The 15,395-nt window shown below is 26.6% G+C and overlaps 2 protein-coding genes across 2 annotated transcripts in view; both read left to right on the top strand.

Annotated features, from left to right (window-relative positions):
• Positions 1-15,395, top strand: part of LOC134831990 (2-amino-3-ketobutyrate coenzyme A ligase, mitochondrial) — a 63,770-nt gene that overhangs the window by 22,476 nt on the left and 25,899 nt on the right. The gene's annotated exons all lie outside the window — the stretch shown is intronic.
• LOC134831978 (ATP-binding cassette sub-family G member 1) lies at positions 1,042-15,131 on the top strand. The gene is made up of 13 exons (XM_063845837.1): positions 1,042-1,316; positions 5,057-5,511; positions 10,046-10,163; positions 10,872-11,213; positions 11,273-11,348; positions 11,412-11,574; positions 11,684-11,833; positions 13,226-13,428; positions 13,490-13,658; positions 13,748-13,848; positions 14,286-14,447; positions 14,517-14,677; positions 14,737-15,131. Exons 2-13 carry the CDS (start codon positions 5,256-5,258, stop codon positions 14,918-14,920), a joined length of 2,085 nt encoding a protein of 694 aa, XP_063701907.1. The 5' UTR covers positions 1,042-1,316; positions 5,057-5,255; the 3' UTR covers positions 14,921-15,131.

Below are 15,395 nucleotides of genomic sequence, written 5' to 3'. Positions count from 1 at the left end.
GCTTCTATAGTAAAATTTTTTTGTTCATGAATTTGATCATATGTTTTTTAAGCTCACTAACCGGTGTTTTTATCCATGAAACAATTTTTTTATTTGTCGCGCGCGATCATTAACGCGTATTTCTCGAGAGAATTAGGTCGTGTGTAAAGTTACGAAATGCTTAGAAATTATTCGGGTTTTGTGTTGCGTAAGGGTTTTTGTAATGTCACGTCATTTTTTGATCAAGTTTCGAGATTTTTTTGTAGAGTAGGCTTCATAATAAAGAAGATTATGTAATTTAATTAAATTCCCAATTGACCTGAATGATTCTGGAAAATGCATTTCTCGTTGAGTTGAGATCCAGTTGAGATCAATTGCATACTCGATTAAATTAATGGAGGGTTTTTGCGTAAATGCTAATGAGAATTGTCACTTGAGTGACGTAGAACGGCAAATTACAAGAGTTATGATATTCTCTGTAATTAAAAAATTAATAATTTTTACCGTTAAAGAAGTATAATTTTTAAGTTTTTTATTTTTTAATTAAAAAAAAATTAATAATTTTGAGAAAAAAAATTAAAATTAAAATTTATTTTTATTTTATTTAATTAAATTTTATTTAATTTTAATTTTTTTTCAAATTTTTTAATTATTTTTTTATTTTTATTTATTTAATTTCATTTATTTAATTTTATTTTTATTTAATTTAATTTAATTTTATTTTAAGTCATTTGTACAAAAAAATATTCTTTTTCAAACCACAGAGTAATTAAAATCATTTTTCTGAAAACTTTCATGAGAGAACTCAAATTAATTCTAAAATAAAACTCTTATCTCAGAATTTTTATCAACAATCCCCCGTAACTTATTGACAAGAGCTTTTGAAAAAAGCAACTTTTTTATCATTAATAAATACAAAGCAACTTCAAAGTGAGTTGTTTCTCTGTATACTCGAATTTGTACGATCGTGCGTCGTACACTTAATTCACTTCATTTCATTTTGAGTTAACCGATGAGTGCAAACCGTGATTTTGAACAGTTGAAGTTTAGCGGCGATCGTGAACAGGCCATCCTTTAAACAATAAAATTTTTATAATTTTATTAAGAACTTTAAAAATTCATTAAGAATTTTTTTTTAAAGTGACTAATGTTTGAATTATTTAAAAACAAATGACAAACAAACGATTTTTTTATGAGTGAATAACCGTAAAAAATAAAAAAAAATATTACAAAAGATAAGAAATAAAAATATGAACAGAAATTGAGTGCAAAAAAAAAATAAATAAATAAATAAAATGAATTTGAATAAAAACAGCATCTTCTAATAAGATAACAAGGCACGTAAATATGTCATCTATTAAAATATATCATTAAATATTAACGGTTCACAAATTCCAAAGCTTTTTTTTTTGAAACTCGGAATCGAATGTCAATTGATTGCAAAAAAAATTCTGAGGTCGCGTGAAGATCAATTTCATTAATTTTTCTTTTGTTATGTGAGAAAGCGCAAATTGAACTCAGACATCCATCGATCGAGTGGCGTTTTCAGTTCAAGTTCCTATCAGATGGAAAATTTGCATAACTCGCTTCCAGTTTTGACACATTGGTCCATTAATTTATTTAAATCGAATGCAAACGGCTTGCGAATTAATAAAAAAAACTTCAAACAAATCAAAAGTTGCAAACAAATGTAAGCAAAAAAAAAAATGAGATTGTTTCTAATTCAGTTCGCATTTAGCGCGCGAGTGTAGTGAGTGCAACGTAATGTCTATGATTAATAATGAGATTATCATTATCGTTTTTTTAATGACATGCGGAAAGCTATGAATTAAATATAAAAAAAATATATCACAGAGAGATTATTTTGTTGTTTTTGATCGAAAAGTGATGCATTTTAATTTTTTGGCGCCTATTTTTTTTTTAATAAAAAAAATAATTTAAAAAATAAAAAAAAATAAAAAAAAAATAAAAAAATGCAAGATTTCTAATTAATGAAACAAACGAATGATTTTATAGTTCACGCAACTTCCTTAATTATATCTATTATTTGTTGTTATTACAAAATCATTACAAATTAAATTTTATTTCTAACCCGAAGTAGATTTATAAATTAATTTCTCGAACTTTGTGTGATTTCCAAGAAAATTTTTTAATCTGGAAAATACGTTTGAAAGGTAAATTTTTGCCCCGAGTTCGACAGGCATGAACGAATTGATAACAATCTGGTCCGTCGTTTGCTTTTAATTGCGTACCTGACCTTTGATATTTTTTTATCAAACGTTCTTCACCTAAATATGTATTTAAATTAAGTCGATATAAGTAAGGCGCACAAAATGTGTTACACAAAAAAATAGGAAAAATAAAGCAGGAAAAAATCAAAACAAAAAATCTGATTTTTTGAAAACCTGAACCGGTAAACAAATTAATTAATTCTAAATAAATATTTTTTGATAAAAAATAAACAAAAATCACAGACAAGAGGAAACAAGACAATGTTGTTATGCTTATTAGGTTATTAATTTAATAGCTGTATAAAAACGTTACTTATTAGCATATTATTGGCTAAGGCGCCCTTCGTTAGTTATTTACATTTTTTTCTGAGTATTTTTTGGTGAGCAAAAAAACGTAAATAAATCGTAAAACCAACCTCTTAGAAAGGGCTATGACTAATTAATTGAATGTTTGTTATGAAAATATTCTATTTATGGAATAAAACTAATGTTGACATCATTCATGTTGATAAAACTCAACTCAACTGATAAATTTTTGACATGAAAATATTGCCGTAAGAACATTGGAATGATGTAAATTAAAAAAAAAATTAGCACTTCTCGGGTTTTTTTTATTGATGGTTCTATTAATTCAATTATGATAATTTCGTGACACTCGACGGAGAAATATTTCAAGTGATGATCGCTAATAAAAAGAATTTGACAAAATATATTTTTTACGGAATCTATTTTTGTTTGAATTTCACAAGTTGAGTGCTAATTAAATTTGACGCATATTTTTTGTCAATATTTTTGCACACTTTTACGGTATCCAAAAATTTTTTTTTTATCAATTTTAGTTTGAAGAAAATCAAATTAAAGAATTTTTTGAATAATTTCAAATGTTTTATGTTAAAAATAACTTCAACTTTAGAAGTTGGATCATTTTTCAAAAAAAAAAAAAAAAAATAAATAAATAAATTAAACAAAAAAATTAAAATTAAATAAAAAATATTTTTTTTAAACATTAAATTTTTAAATAATTAAACTTCCTCTAATTTTGAAATTTTATTTTATTTTTTCAATTTCTTTAAAAAATCAACTTCAAGTTACAAGCAACTTTCAAAGAAGTTTATTTAAAGAAATTGTGTCTTAAAAAAAAATAAAAACAATATAAAAATACTTTTTTAAATTTTATTTAATTTTTTTATAAGTTTCTTAATTTCCTCTTAAATTTTATTTATTATTTAATTTTTATTTTAAAATTAATTTATTTATTGAAAAAAAATAAATAAAAAAAAATTAAATCGTTAAGTTGAAAGCTGTTGAACTTTAAAATGTATTTTTCACTTTAAGCCAACAAACACGAGTTAAATTTTGTGTTTAAATCACTTCCTTAAAAAATTCGTACAATAAAAAAAATACTTGACATATTACATTTTATTCTTAATAATAAATTGCTCTTCCTTAAAAGAAAACCAGAATTATAAAAAAATGAAACCATAAAAAAGATACTTGTCAAAAAATAAGCTCTTTTTAAAAAAATTATTGTACCTTCATAACGTTCAAGTACGCTCCACAGACTTCACGTGTGTTTTATTGTTTATACATGTCTCGATCGTTGTCGACTGTCAGACAGCTTCTATTATATTAATATTATTAATTTCATTTGTGTCTTGACTTAGACACAAGAGACATCATTTCAAGTTGACATGTTTGTTTTTTTCTTCATTCGCGCGCGCACATGGCAACATAAGTCGATGACATTTTTTTTAACGCGAATGAACAATTACAATGGAAGTTTCGCAATGGTTTAGATTTTGAGGTCGATCGTGAGCTGTTAAGCTTAAGAATGACTTTGGCGGTTACCCGGATGAAAAATGTTCTTCTTCGTTTATCACAAAAGAAACCACAATTCTTTTGTTTTTTTGCAGCAATTTGTCATGAAATTACTCAGCAAGTACTTTGTCATTTTTTTTTTCAATGGAAAAATGTTAAACGTGCTGTTCTCACACTCTTTGTTTATTGATTTAAATGTTTCATTTTTTATTATTAAAAAATAATTATTGTAATAAGACAAATAGCTCGTTAAGAAGTTTTTTTTTTATGTATTAACACGCAAAAGCACGTGACATTCATTAATTTTAAAAATTTTATTGTATCTTCAGAATAATTAAACAAGCGATAATATCCTTCTATGATACGTTTAAAGGGAATTATTTTAATTATTACTTGAAGTTTCAATAAAAACAAGTAAAAATTAATAAATCTTTGAAGAAAAGCGCTTTTAGATAAAGTTGATAACGACTTTTGACATGAAAAAATTAACAATCATTTAAGAGAGCCTTGCTAATTGCCAGTTAGATGTAATCATTAGTACTTTTCTATGTAAGTGACTGTGCAGAGAAATACGAATTTCGCCGTTTCATGATAATAATTATCAAATTTGAAGTGCATTTAAGACGTTTTCATTGCACGAGCGACGTTAATTACATGTAACAATGAAATGTTCTGTGTAATTATTCGCTGAGAATGTAATTTTCTCACGATTTTTTTTTGCATTGAGTTCCGAGTTTCAGTTTTTAGTTTCAGTTTTATGAAAAAAAATCAAAATTGAAAGTTTACCCTATAATTTGTAGTTTAAGCAAATCGACAAAAAATCCATCAAAATTGAAAATTTACCCCAAAATTACAAAAAATCCATCAAAATTGAAAGTTTACCCTATAATTTGTAGTTTAAACAAATCGACGAAAAATCCATCAAAATTGAAAGTTTACCCTCTAATTTGTAGTTTAAGCTGCTCTAAAGTGAATATTAACTTACTAATCGATACAATAATAAATGTTTAATGTGTGATTCCCAACAGGTGTGCGTGGTGCATGCAATGAAAAATCCATCGACGACGACGACGACTGAAAAAAAGGCAAAATTAAGGTTATACCGAGAAAAATAAATATATCGAATATCAGATAATACTCTACTTAAAAGTACACGACACAACAGACAATAGAACAAAACTTAATTGTATATCATACAAATAAAAACTTCATACAAAAGTCAGAAACATGACAATTGTTAAAACAGAAGCGATTCAGGCGCAGGCGACGACACTCGCTGGTTGCTGTCAAAGTGATAATATTAGCACGGATTGCGGATCATCCATGGAAGACATCGATGAACGCATCAAGATGGATCCATCCTCAGTTGATCCCGAACAGGACGACGAAAAATATTCATTTCCCAAACGAGAGCCCGTCGATGTCGAATTCAAGGATTTGCGATTTACTGCAAGCAGATTTTCGCTGAAAAATTTCAAAGTTGGTAAGTTCTTAAAAAAAATATTTTTATCGAAAAATCGAGATAGCCGGCTTATGCTTAACATAACGTGGAATAGACCAGACTATGCTCAGTTGGTTAGAAATGTCGGAAGTATATAAACGTATAGCAGCATAAAAAAAGAGAGAAAAACTAGTTTGGCTTGATTGCATTTTGCAATTTTTTATTCGAGACGATTCGATTTGCTTCAAGTAACACTAAACCAATGCTTGTAAAGTTATTGCAATGACGCTCGTACTTTCTCTTGTCCCGATTTTTATTTCTTTCTTGAATTTTTGCTCGATTTTTGTATTTAAAAAAAATTCTTAATTTTTTTCTATTGAGAACAAAAAATACGTCGTAGATTCTTTTTTTAAAAAAATTCTTTAGATGACAAAAAACAAAAGATTTTTTTAACTAAGATTTTTTTAAGTTATTCTGCGACGTTTTAACGCCTTTTCACGAATTTGTGTAAATATTTGTGAAATAAATTTAATTTTTATAAGTGTATTTTGAAATATTCAATAAATTTTGTGAATGGAGAAGAAAAAAAAACAGACGATAAAAAAAGTTGTTGGATCAGTTCCTGACCTAACTTTAGCTTAAATAAATTAAGAAATTTGGATATCAGTAATAATAATAAAAGATAATAAAAAGAAACGTCATATTTTAGCCTTGACTGTGAAAAATTTATAAAAAATTTCATTCATAAACATTTTTCGAATTTAAAATTTTATTTAAAAAAAATATTTTTTACACTTTTTTTAATAAAAAAAAATTATTAATTTTTGAATAATAATTTTTAATTTTTTTAAAGAGAAATTATCAAAAAATTTCCGAATTTTATATATTTTTTTTAAGTTTTAATTCTTACAATTATTTAATAAATGAAAAATAATAATTACAAAATTATAATTTTAATGTTTTTAATAAATTTTTTCTAATTTGCAATTTTTAAAAATTAAATTATAAAAAACTTTAAATTTTAAAAAAACAATTTTTGTAATAAAAAAAAATAATAAAAATTTGAATTTCGTAAAGAGAAATCATCTCAAAAGGTTCTTGTGCCATTTATGGTTATGAATCATCTTCGGATGCTGTCATCGACTTGACAAAAAAACCGCAAGCGAAACCTCTTAGGAAGTAAATAAATGAATACAATAAGAGTTAATCCGACAAAGAGAGATCATAACCGGCGAGGTGTGCATCGTGTCAACAGAAGTCGCTGTCTTCGTTAAATAAATTGAGATTTTGATCACGTTTCACAGACATTAGTTACGAGAATTTTCGTATACTGTACAAAAAATTGCATAAATATTTAATATTTTATACAATAATGAATGCAATTTGCTCGGTTGACCTACTAAATGATCAACAGCTCTCGTACGTTCACGATATAGAACGAATGTATTTTTATTAAGTGGTGGCTGAAGATCAAATAAAAGTAATTTATTTGTTTTGTTATCTCTTTGAAGAAGATGTTTTTTTTCAGAAGAGTGTCAAAAACTTACAAAATTTGAATAAATAACCGATGGCGTGAAAACGTGTTTCTTACTTCTATTTCTTACAAAAATTGTCGTTGTCACATTTTAGTTGTGTAATAATTGCAATTTATATCCTAAAAAATATTTGATACAATCACGAGAAATATTTCCTTATTTCATGCGAGTTAACCGGTTCTGTTGTTGTTCCCGCAATATACTTTGCGAATAATCGGATACTTTTTTAAATGTCATGTATCTTGTGTGTTGAACTACGAATGTAAGCAATTTACCAATAATAAAATAATAATGGAATTTAGCAACAACGGAACGGGAATTTTATAATAAATCATGGAAATATTTTGTTTCGCAGATGTGAACGGAACAAAGTTACGGGGCATTGACTCGTAATGCAATTTGCAATGAGGTTGCTAATTGATTAATGGAAGATAAATTGCAACAATTAAAGTTTTTTTTCATGTTAAGCATTTTATTGTGTTTTAGAATATTTAATTTTCGAAACTAATGAATTGGATAAGTTCATTAAGTTAAACTTTGATGTGTTTGATTCAACTTTTTTAACTAAAAATATTTAAAAAAATCTTCATTAGGACAATACAATAATGAAAAATGTTTTCAATTTACTGTCAAATATTTTTTAAAAATTCAATGCCTTCTTGCATTTTAATTGGATCTTCCATATCATTATTTTTTTTTTAAGTTTCAAGTCGTCAGCAAAAAGCAAGCATTCACAATTCTTAAAAAGCTTAAGTAAATCATTTATAAATAACAAGAAGAGAATCGGGCTTAGAAGGCTGCCTTAAGGGACATCAGAGGTAATTTCAATTTCTTCTGATAGCAAATCTTCGAATTTCACCAATTGAACTCTATTTGACAAGTATGACTTCAACCATCTCAAAAAGGCGCCCTGAAATAATGAATTTTTATTAAAGTTCTTTAAAAAAAATTCATTAAAATTAATTAAAATATTTTCATACATTTTCAATTTTTTTTAATGAAAAATTCGTAAATAAAATATTTTTCATTAAAATTTCATTTATAAAAATTATAAATTAATTAAAAAAGATATTTAAAATTTTTTTTCTTTTTTTTAAACAATTTTAAAAATAAATGCAAAAAAAGTTTAAAATTCTAAAAAAATTCAAAAATTTTTGTTCTTTTTGCAGTTCATTAAAAAAATTTATGAAAGCGAAAACATTTTGAATTTTTTAACGGCTTTAATAAATCATTACTAAAATACTTACTTGCAAAAAAATAACTTGTGACTTTGATTATGAATAATGCAATTAAGGCCAATCAGCGCGTTTATCTCGTTAATGTGCTCACCTGTCATTAACTTCATAAAAAAATCAATTTTAAACTAATATTTTATAACTTTATTAACTGTCTAAGATACTTACTCTATTAAATCTGAACTTCCAAAGTTACATTTCCTGTTGAGATAAATATTTTTTTTGTTCTTATCTTTCAATTTCAAAGTTATTTTGCATTAATGAGCTAATTACCTGCAATAATAAGCAAATAGAAAATTGTTTACTTTACAAACTGATAAAATAAGGTAAACACTTCATAAAAATTGAGTCATATAGTTTCGTTTTTTTTTTGTAAAAAAAATGCGATTTACCGACGTATAGTGAATGCATTAACCCGACCATAACCCTGATAATCATTTTTTTACATTAAAAAAAATATCGTTTATTATGCCACGCCATACCATTTAACGTCTACTTTTAAAGTATATCAGAAGTTTTTTTTTTCATTTTTGAGTCAATCAATATTCCGAAAGTCACCATCGTGTGCTTTACGTGTCATGAGTTTATTAATTATCCACGTCGTCATTATTTACATCGTAGAAAAGAAATACATTTTGAACACATTTTGATCTTGTAATAAATCCTAACATTGAATTTGAAACGTCGTCGTTGTCGTGTCATTCAAGCAAATCAAAAGTTGTAATGAAACGTTTTACTTATGTTTTTTTTCAAGTGTTTATCGTAAATTATTGAGTTGTCTATGAATGAATGAACTGATTCTAAAAGTTTACTTGTTGCTCTTGACCAGATGTTAGTTATATGATTGCCGCTTGTTGTGTATCGTTAGTTAAATTGCTGTAACAGTTAAAATAGCTGATTCTATAGCAATAAATTCTGATAGAATGTGGGACAGTTGTAAGGCGATTGTAAATTATTACAGGAACAAACAAAAGTGAAACTTGTTTTTTAGAAGGTTTCATTTTTTTAGTTCTGATTAGATGTTTACTTAAATGTCTGTAAAAATATAGGCGAATGACTTGTTAATGTTCTAATCAGGGACAAACGTACTGAAATTTTAATATATGAACTTTTATAAAATTTCCTTAAATTTTCTTTGTTTAACATTTTTTTTAAATTCAAATCGATTAAAAAATTAATTAAAATTTTAAAATTAATTTAAAAAAAAAATTTAAAGAAATATTTTTGCAAATTTTTAATTTTTAAAATAATTTTAAAAACAGATCTAATTTGAACTTTAATTTTTATGAAAATTTTTATAAACTTAAATCTTCTATAAATTTATCATGAAGGTCAAAATCGCTTAAAACAACTTCAGGTCACTTACTTTAATACAATTTTCCGCTTCATTGACAAAATTTGCAACATTTCAAATCCATAGCTTTGAACATTTTCCTGACTCATCATTAATTTGAATTTTCCCAACAGAAAAAATGACAATATGGAATTTTTTTCGTTGATTACTTAACTCACTTTTATTTTTGCCGCTCGACATGACAATTTATTATCATCATTATTATTGAATTCTGTTCCCCCTCATGGACAAGCGTGTATGGAAAATTGATTATGATTACACGACTTCATACATCAGAGCTAATAGTTGTTATCATGCATGTAATATCTCCGTAATTGTATAACATTATTTAGAGATAGAAAGTAAGATTAGATCATCATGACTCGACTCGCGACTCGACAGAAAGTTCTACAACGACAATGACCTCGATTACCTCAAAATTGCGCTTTCTCTAAAATTGCGTTTCTTTACAGAACACAAGGAAATTTTGCATGGCGTTAACGGCGCTTTTCGCTCGAACGAACTCACAGCAATTATGGGACCAAGCGGATCGGGAAAAACTACTTTGTTGAATTCGCTTGCTGGATATGTGTAAGTTTCATTTTTGTCCTTTGCCTAAAATTAAAAAAAAAAATAATTTTAAAAAAAATTATTTTTTAAAAAAAAATTTAATTTAAAAAAAAATCATTTTAAAAAATGTAATTTAAAAAAATTAATTGAAAAAAAAAAATAAAAATCATTTAAAAAAATTAATTTTTGAAAATAAAATTATTTAAAAAAAAATAATTTTTAAAGAAAATTTAATTAAAAAAAAATCATTTAAAAAAATGTAATTTAAAAAAAAATTAATTAAAAAACATCATTCTTAAAAAAAAATAATTTTTGACAATAAAATTAATTTAAAAAAGTTAATTTTTATAAAAAATTTTAATTAAAAAAAAAATTACCGTAATCTACATAATGCTAAGAGAAAAAAAACCGTTAAAATTTAAATGAAACGAAAAAATGTAGATAAAAAAAAGCTAATTTTGAAGTTAAAAAAATTTTTAACATTTTTAAATTTTTTTAAAAAAAAATAAATTTTGACACAAAATAATTTTAAAATAAAAATACATAAAAGTACAAAATTAGTTGAAATTTCAAATATTTTAGTTAAAAATTTTCAAAAATTTGAATTTGAAACAAAAAAATGTTAAGAGAACGAATTTTGACTTCCATTTTCGTTAAGAGAACAGATTTTTAAATTCTCTTAGCATTATGTAGATTACGGTAATTTTTAAATTTTTTTTGACATTACAGCAACACAGGCGTCAGCGGGCTCGTGCAATTTAACGGCGAAACTCGTCATGCGAATTCAGATAAATTTCGACATCTTGCTGCTTACATCCATCAAGACGACGAACTTCGACCATGGCTTACGACGGGCGAATCTATGATGTTTGCAGCCCATTTGAAGCTCGGTTATCATGTTTCGTATGCGGAAAAGTACAAAGCTGTCAAAAAAATTTTATTTCTCTTGGGCTTAGATAAAAGATTTAACACGCGAGCAGGAAATTTGTCGGGAGGACAAAAAAAGAGACTCGCAATTGCACTCGAAATGATCAGTAACCCACCGATTTTGTATTTGGATGAACCAACAACGTAAGTTTTGATGTTTTTTTAATTGAAAATCTAAAAAAAAAATAATTTTTTTTAAACAGAGGTTTAGATAGTTCCTCGACAACGCAATGCATCAAACTTTTAAAACGTTTAGCACAACAAGGCAGAACAGTAATCGTAAGTTTTTAACAAAATTATAAAAAAGAAGGGAATTTGCAGTTAATTTACATACAATTTAAGGCAACAATTCACCAACCATCGGCATTGTTGTTCGAAATGTTCGACAAGTTGTATGCTGTTACGAAAGGTCAATGTTTGTATCAAGGTCCAGTGAAAGAACTCGTGCCCTTTCTTGGCAATCTTGGTTTGCATTGTCCGAGCTATCACAATCCCGCGGATTTCTGTAAGTAAAGAGAATTTATTTATTAAAAAGTTAATAAAAATAATAATCGATTAATAATTTATTTTTATGACACCTTCCTTCATTCCACGCAAATTTACCTACATCGCAGTAATGGAAGTCGCTGTTGGCGAATACAACGTCGATGTGAACAAAATAATAAAAATCGCGCTTAAAAAGTACTACGAAGATACAGGAAAAAGTATAAATTGTGATATGGAGTCGTTCGAACAACCTGTTTACCGGTCAACGACAACGAGTTGTAAGTAATTTCTTATTTTCTTTCCTTGTTCTCGTTTTCTGTCTCCTATTTCTACAGAACAAAAAAAAACAAGAAATTCTACAATTAATTCTGCAAAAATACCTTAAGATTAAAAATTCTTGAATAACTTAGAAACGAGTTGAGTTTGAAAATTGTTTTTCTCGTATTGAAAATGACTCAGAGGTTTATTGAAGATCAATTTAATGAGAAATCGTAAAGTTTTTGTTCACTATTGAGGCACGTGCAACGTTCACTTTTGTTAATTAAATTTATGCAAAGCAAAACCTATATAAGGATCTTTTGAAACAAAGATGCCATTAACACGATTGAATAGATAAATGATGAATTTATGTCTGAGACTCGTGTACAGTTCATACACGGATTAATGAGATGCGGGATGAAGTCAAGTGATCACGAATTCCGTTGGTTAAAATTATTCTTAAAGTTATTTATGAATATTTTGTCTCGCGCGGGATTCCCGTTAACAACAAAATTTTTGAATATTTTATCATGAAAAATCACGTCGTTGATAAATGCCGGATTTACTTGAAAAATTAAAAAAAATAAAAGATAAAAAAAATAATTAAACAATTAAAAAAATTAGTTAAAGAAATAAAATTTTCAAAAAATTAAAAAAGTTAAATATTCAAAATATAAAAAAGATAAAAAATTAAAAAAATAATAAAAAAGTTAAAAATAAAAAAATTACAAATTTTTAAAATTAAAAAAAAAATTAAAAATTCAATTTAAAAAATTAAAAATAATTTAAAATTTCACAAAATATCAAATTTTCTTCAAAGCTTTCATGAAATTATTTTTTTTATATTTTAATGCAAAATTCAAGCAAAAATTGATTGATTTCAGTTCAATGTGTTTTTTATCGCCATTTAAGTTCTACATTTTATTTTTTCGAAAAAAGTTAATTTTATTAAAACATTCACAAATAAAGATAAAAATTCTTGCGATTGACGTCAAACATTAAAAAAACGAAAAATTCTTAAAAAAACAAAACAACATCAGTACAATAACTTACCTTGTTGATTCTCTGAATGCAATTCTCCGAAAAAACACGTATAAACATCAAATTTCTCACTTAGTTACTATAATAACCGTATTTGCCTCTATATTCACACGTTCCTATTGTGTAACGTGAAACATTCACCTTGATATTGAAAAAAAAAGCTGAAATTTGCATATATTCAAAAATTTTTTGTGCATGTAAAAAAATTAGCGTCTTCCGTACGTGTGCTTGTCGCGGTGTGATAAAACATCAAATTTCGGAACGGTTTTCGCGCACAGAATATTAATTTGCAAAAATTTCTTGTTTTTGTTTGTTTTGATGCCTTTTTGAGGTCGATGTCTGAACAATTGATTGATATTTTTTTTCATTAGATAACGAAAGTAGCTCGATAACAACAAAAGTAACCACAAAATATCAATTTGACGGAAATGGAAACGATTTTCGGGAGACAAATTTGCAAGAAGCTCAGGACTCGTGTGTTTCTAAATTTGTCGAGACTCCAAAGCAAGTTAGTTGCATTTATCAATTTTTGGTGCTTTATCAGAGATATTTTATGTGCAGTCGAAGGAATTGCGTAAGTTCCATTTTTAATTTTTTTTTTCAAAATTTCATGAAAAAAATGAAAAATTTTTTAGTTTCTTATTGTTACTCGAATGCTTGCGAGTTTTCTCACCGCCATACTTTTTGGATACATTTACGCGGGTGTTGGGGCAGCAGCAAATACAGCGCTCGGAAATTACATTTATCTCTATGGATCCGTGTTGTTTGTTGTTTATACCGGAAAAATGGCTGTAATGATGTCGTGTAAGTTATTTTTTATCACTTGAGGGTGATTTACCGCGAATCGAATGAATAATTAATCGTAAATTAATCAATTACAATTTTAATTGCAGTTCCAACGGAGCTTGGGGTGCTGTCAAGAGAACATTTTAATCGATGGTATGGATTGGGGCCGTACTTTTTGAGCGTTATTTCGTTCGAAATTCCCGTTCAAGTGAGTATTTTTTTTTATTTTGAATTTTTAGATGATTTTTGACGAATTTGAAAGTTTTAATTTTTGAACATTAGAAAATTTGTTAAGTCAAAAAATTAAAATTTTTTGTAAAAAAAAATTTTTTTTTTAAATTCTTCAATTTTTCAAATTTAAGTCAAAAAATTAAAAAATTCTTTGAAATTAAAATTTTTGTAAAAAAATTTTTTTTTTTCCTCAAATTTCAAAATTAAGTGAAAAAAAATTAAAAATTTCTTTAAAAATAAAATTTTTGTCGAAAAAATTTTTTTTTTAATTTTTTCAAATTTAAATTTTTTTTGTCAATAAAAAAAATACCTTAAAACTTTGTCAAAATCACGTGTTATTACCACACGCTTCATACAAAGTTTGCTAATCCACGCACGATCATTAATCAACTTAATCATCTCTTGTCATTGAAGGTCTTGAGCATCGTCCCGTATTGTTTCATCAGCTATTTCCTCACGGGTAATTGGTATCAAACGGATGACTATCGTTTCGCTTATTTCACTATTGGATGCATTTTCGCAACTTTAGCTGCTCAAGCATGGGGTTTCTTAGTTGGATCAACGTTACCCACAAAGGTAACTTCAAATTATTTTTCAAAAAAAAAAAAAAAAAATCTTAACGACTTTTTAATAATAATTTTTTAGATTGCTGTGTTCATTGGACCGATTCTTCTCGTACTCTTCAGTGTTTTTGGCTTTTGTACGCCCTATTCCGAAATAAATCGAGCGTTTCGTTGGATGTGGCACGTTAGTTACTTTCGAGCGAGTTTCCATACGGCGCTTAATGCTGTTTATGGTTACAATCGGTGAGTTTTTTTCAATTTTAAAGAAAAATTTTATCTAATTTTGATATTTTTCGTTAAAGAACTGACATGTACTGCCCAGATAACGTCATTTATTGCCATTTTTCGAAACCAAAAGTATTTTTGCAAGAAATGGACATCGAGAATGTCAACATGTTCAACAACATGTCATTGGTTGGCGGCGTAATTGTCCTCATACATATCTTAACGATCATTTCTTTGTGGTATAAGTTGAATAGGAGATAAAACGGAATTAGCTTTTAATGCAAAAATGATTTAAAATTGAAGATTAAGCCAAAATCTGAGAAAAAATTTTTATCATTAAGCGCCAAACGTAAATATTAGATCTTAAGTTGGAATCTTCCGCGGTTTTTTATGGATTAAGCTTTATTAGTTTTTAATGTCGCTGTGATTATTTATTTTTCTTTCTTTAAATTTTTAAGAAATTTGTGAATATAAACGCTTTTTTTTAATATAGTAATTATTTTTCGCTTAAAACTCAAATCACGAAGACTTCAACTAAAAATAGACGCGAAACTCTTCTTAATTATAAATCATTATTCTACGCGTCGTCATCGTTCGAACATTCACTTTTTTCCCGTCTGCACATAAATTAAATAGATTCCCTTTAGAAATGCAAAATAACTCGTCTCGTAAGTGCGTCGTTGTTGGCAGACGACACGGCAGAATTTATGTAATGACATGCATAAAAGTATAAAGC

Source organism: Culicoides brevitarsis, chromosome 1 (genome assembly GCF_036172545.1).
Source record: "Culicoides brevitarsis isolate CSIRO-B50_1 chromosome 1, AGI_CSIRO_Cbre_v1, whole genome shotgun sequence".
Lineage (NCBI taxonomy): Eukaryota > Metazoa > Arthropoda > Insecta > Diptera > Ceratopogonidae > Culicoides > Culicoides brevitarsis.
The sequence above is the reverse complement of the archived record's forward strand: the minus strand, read 5'-3'. Positions and strand labels throughout refer to the sequence as shown.

Bases quoted from the DNA above. Each gene is read 5' to 3' on its own strand.
- LOC134831978 (XM_063845837.1), top strand. From the start codon at position 5,256: ATGACAATTGTTAAAACAGAAGCGATTCAGGCGCAGGCGACGACACTC. The intron at 11,214-11,272 runs GTAAGTTTTGAT...TTTTTTAAACAG, and splicing joins TATTTGGATGAACCAACAAC to AGGTTTAGATAGTTCCTCGA. The intron at 11,349-11,411 runs GTAAGTTTTTAA...ATACAATTTAAG, and splicing joins AACAAGGCAGAACAGTAATC to GCAACAATTCACCAACCATC.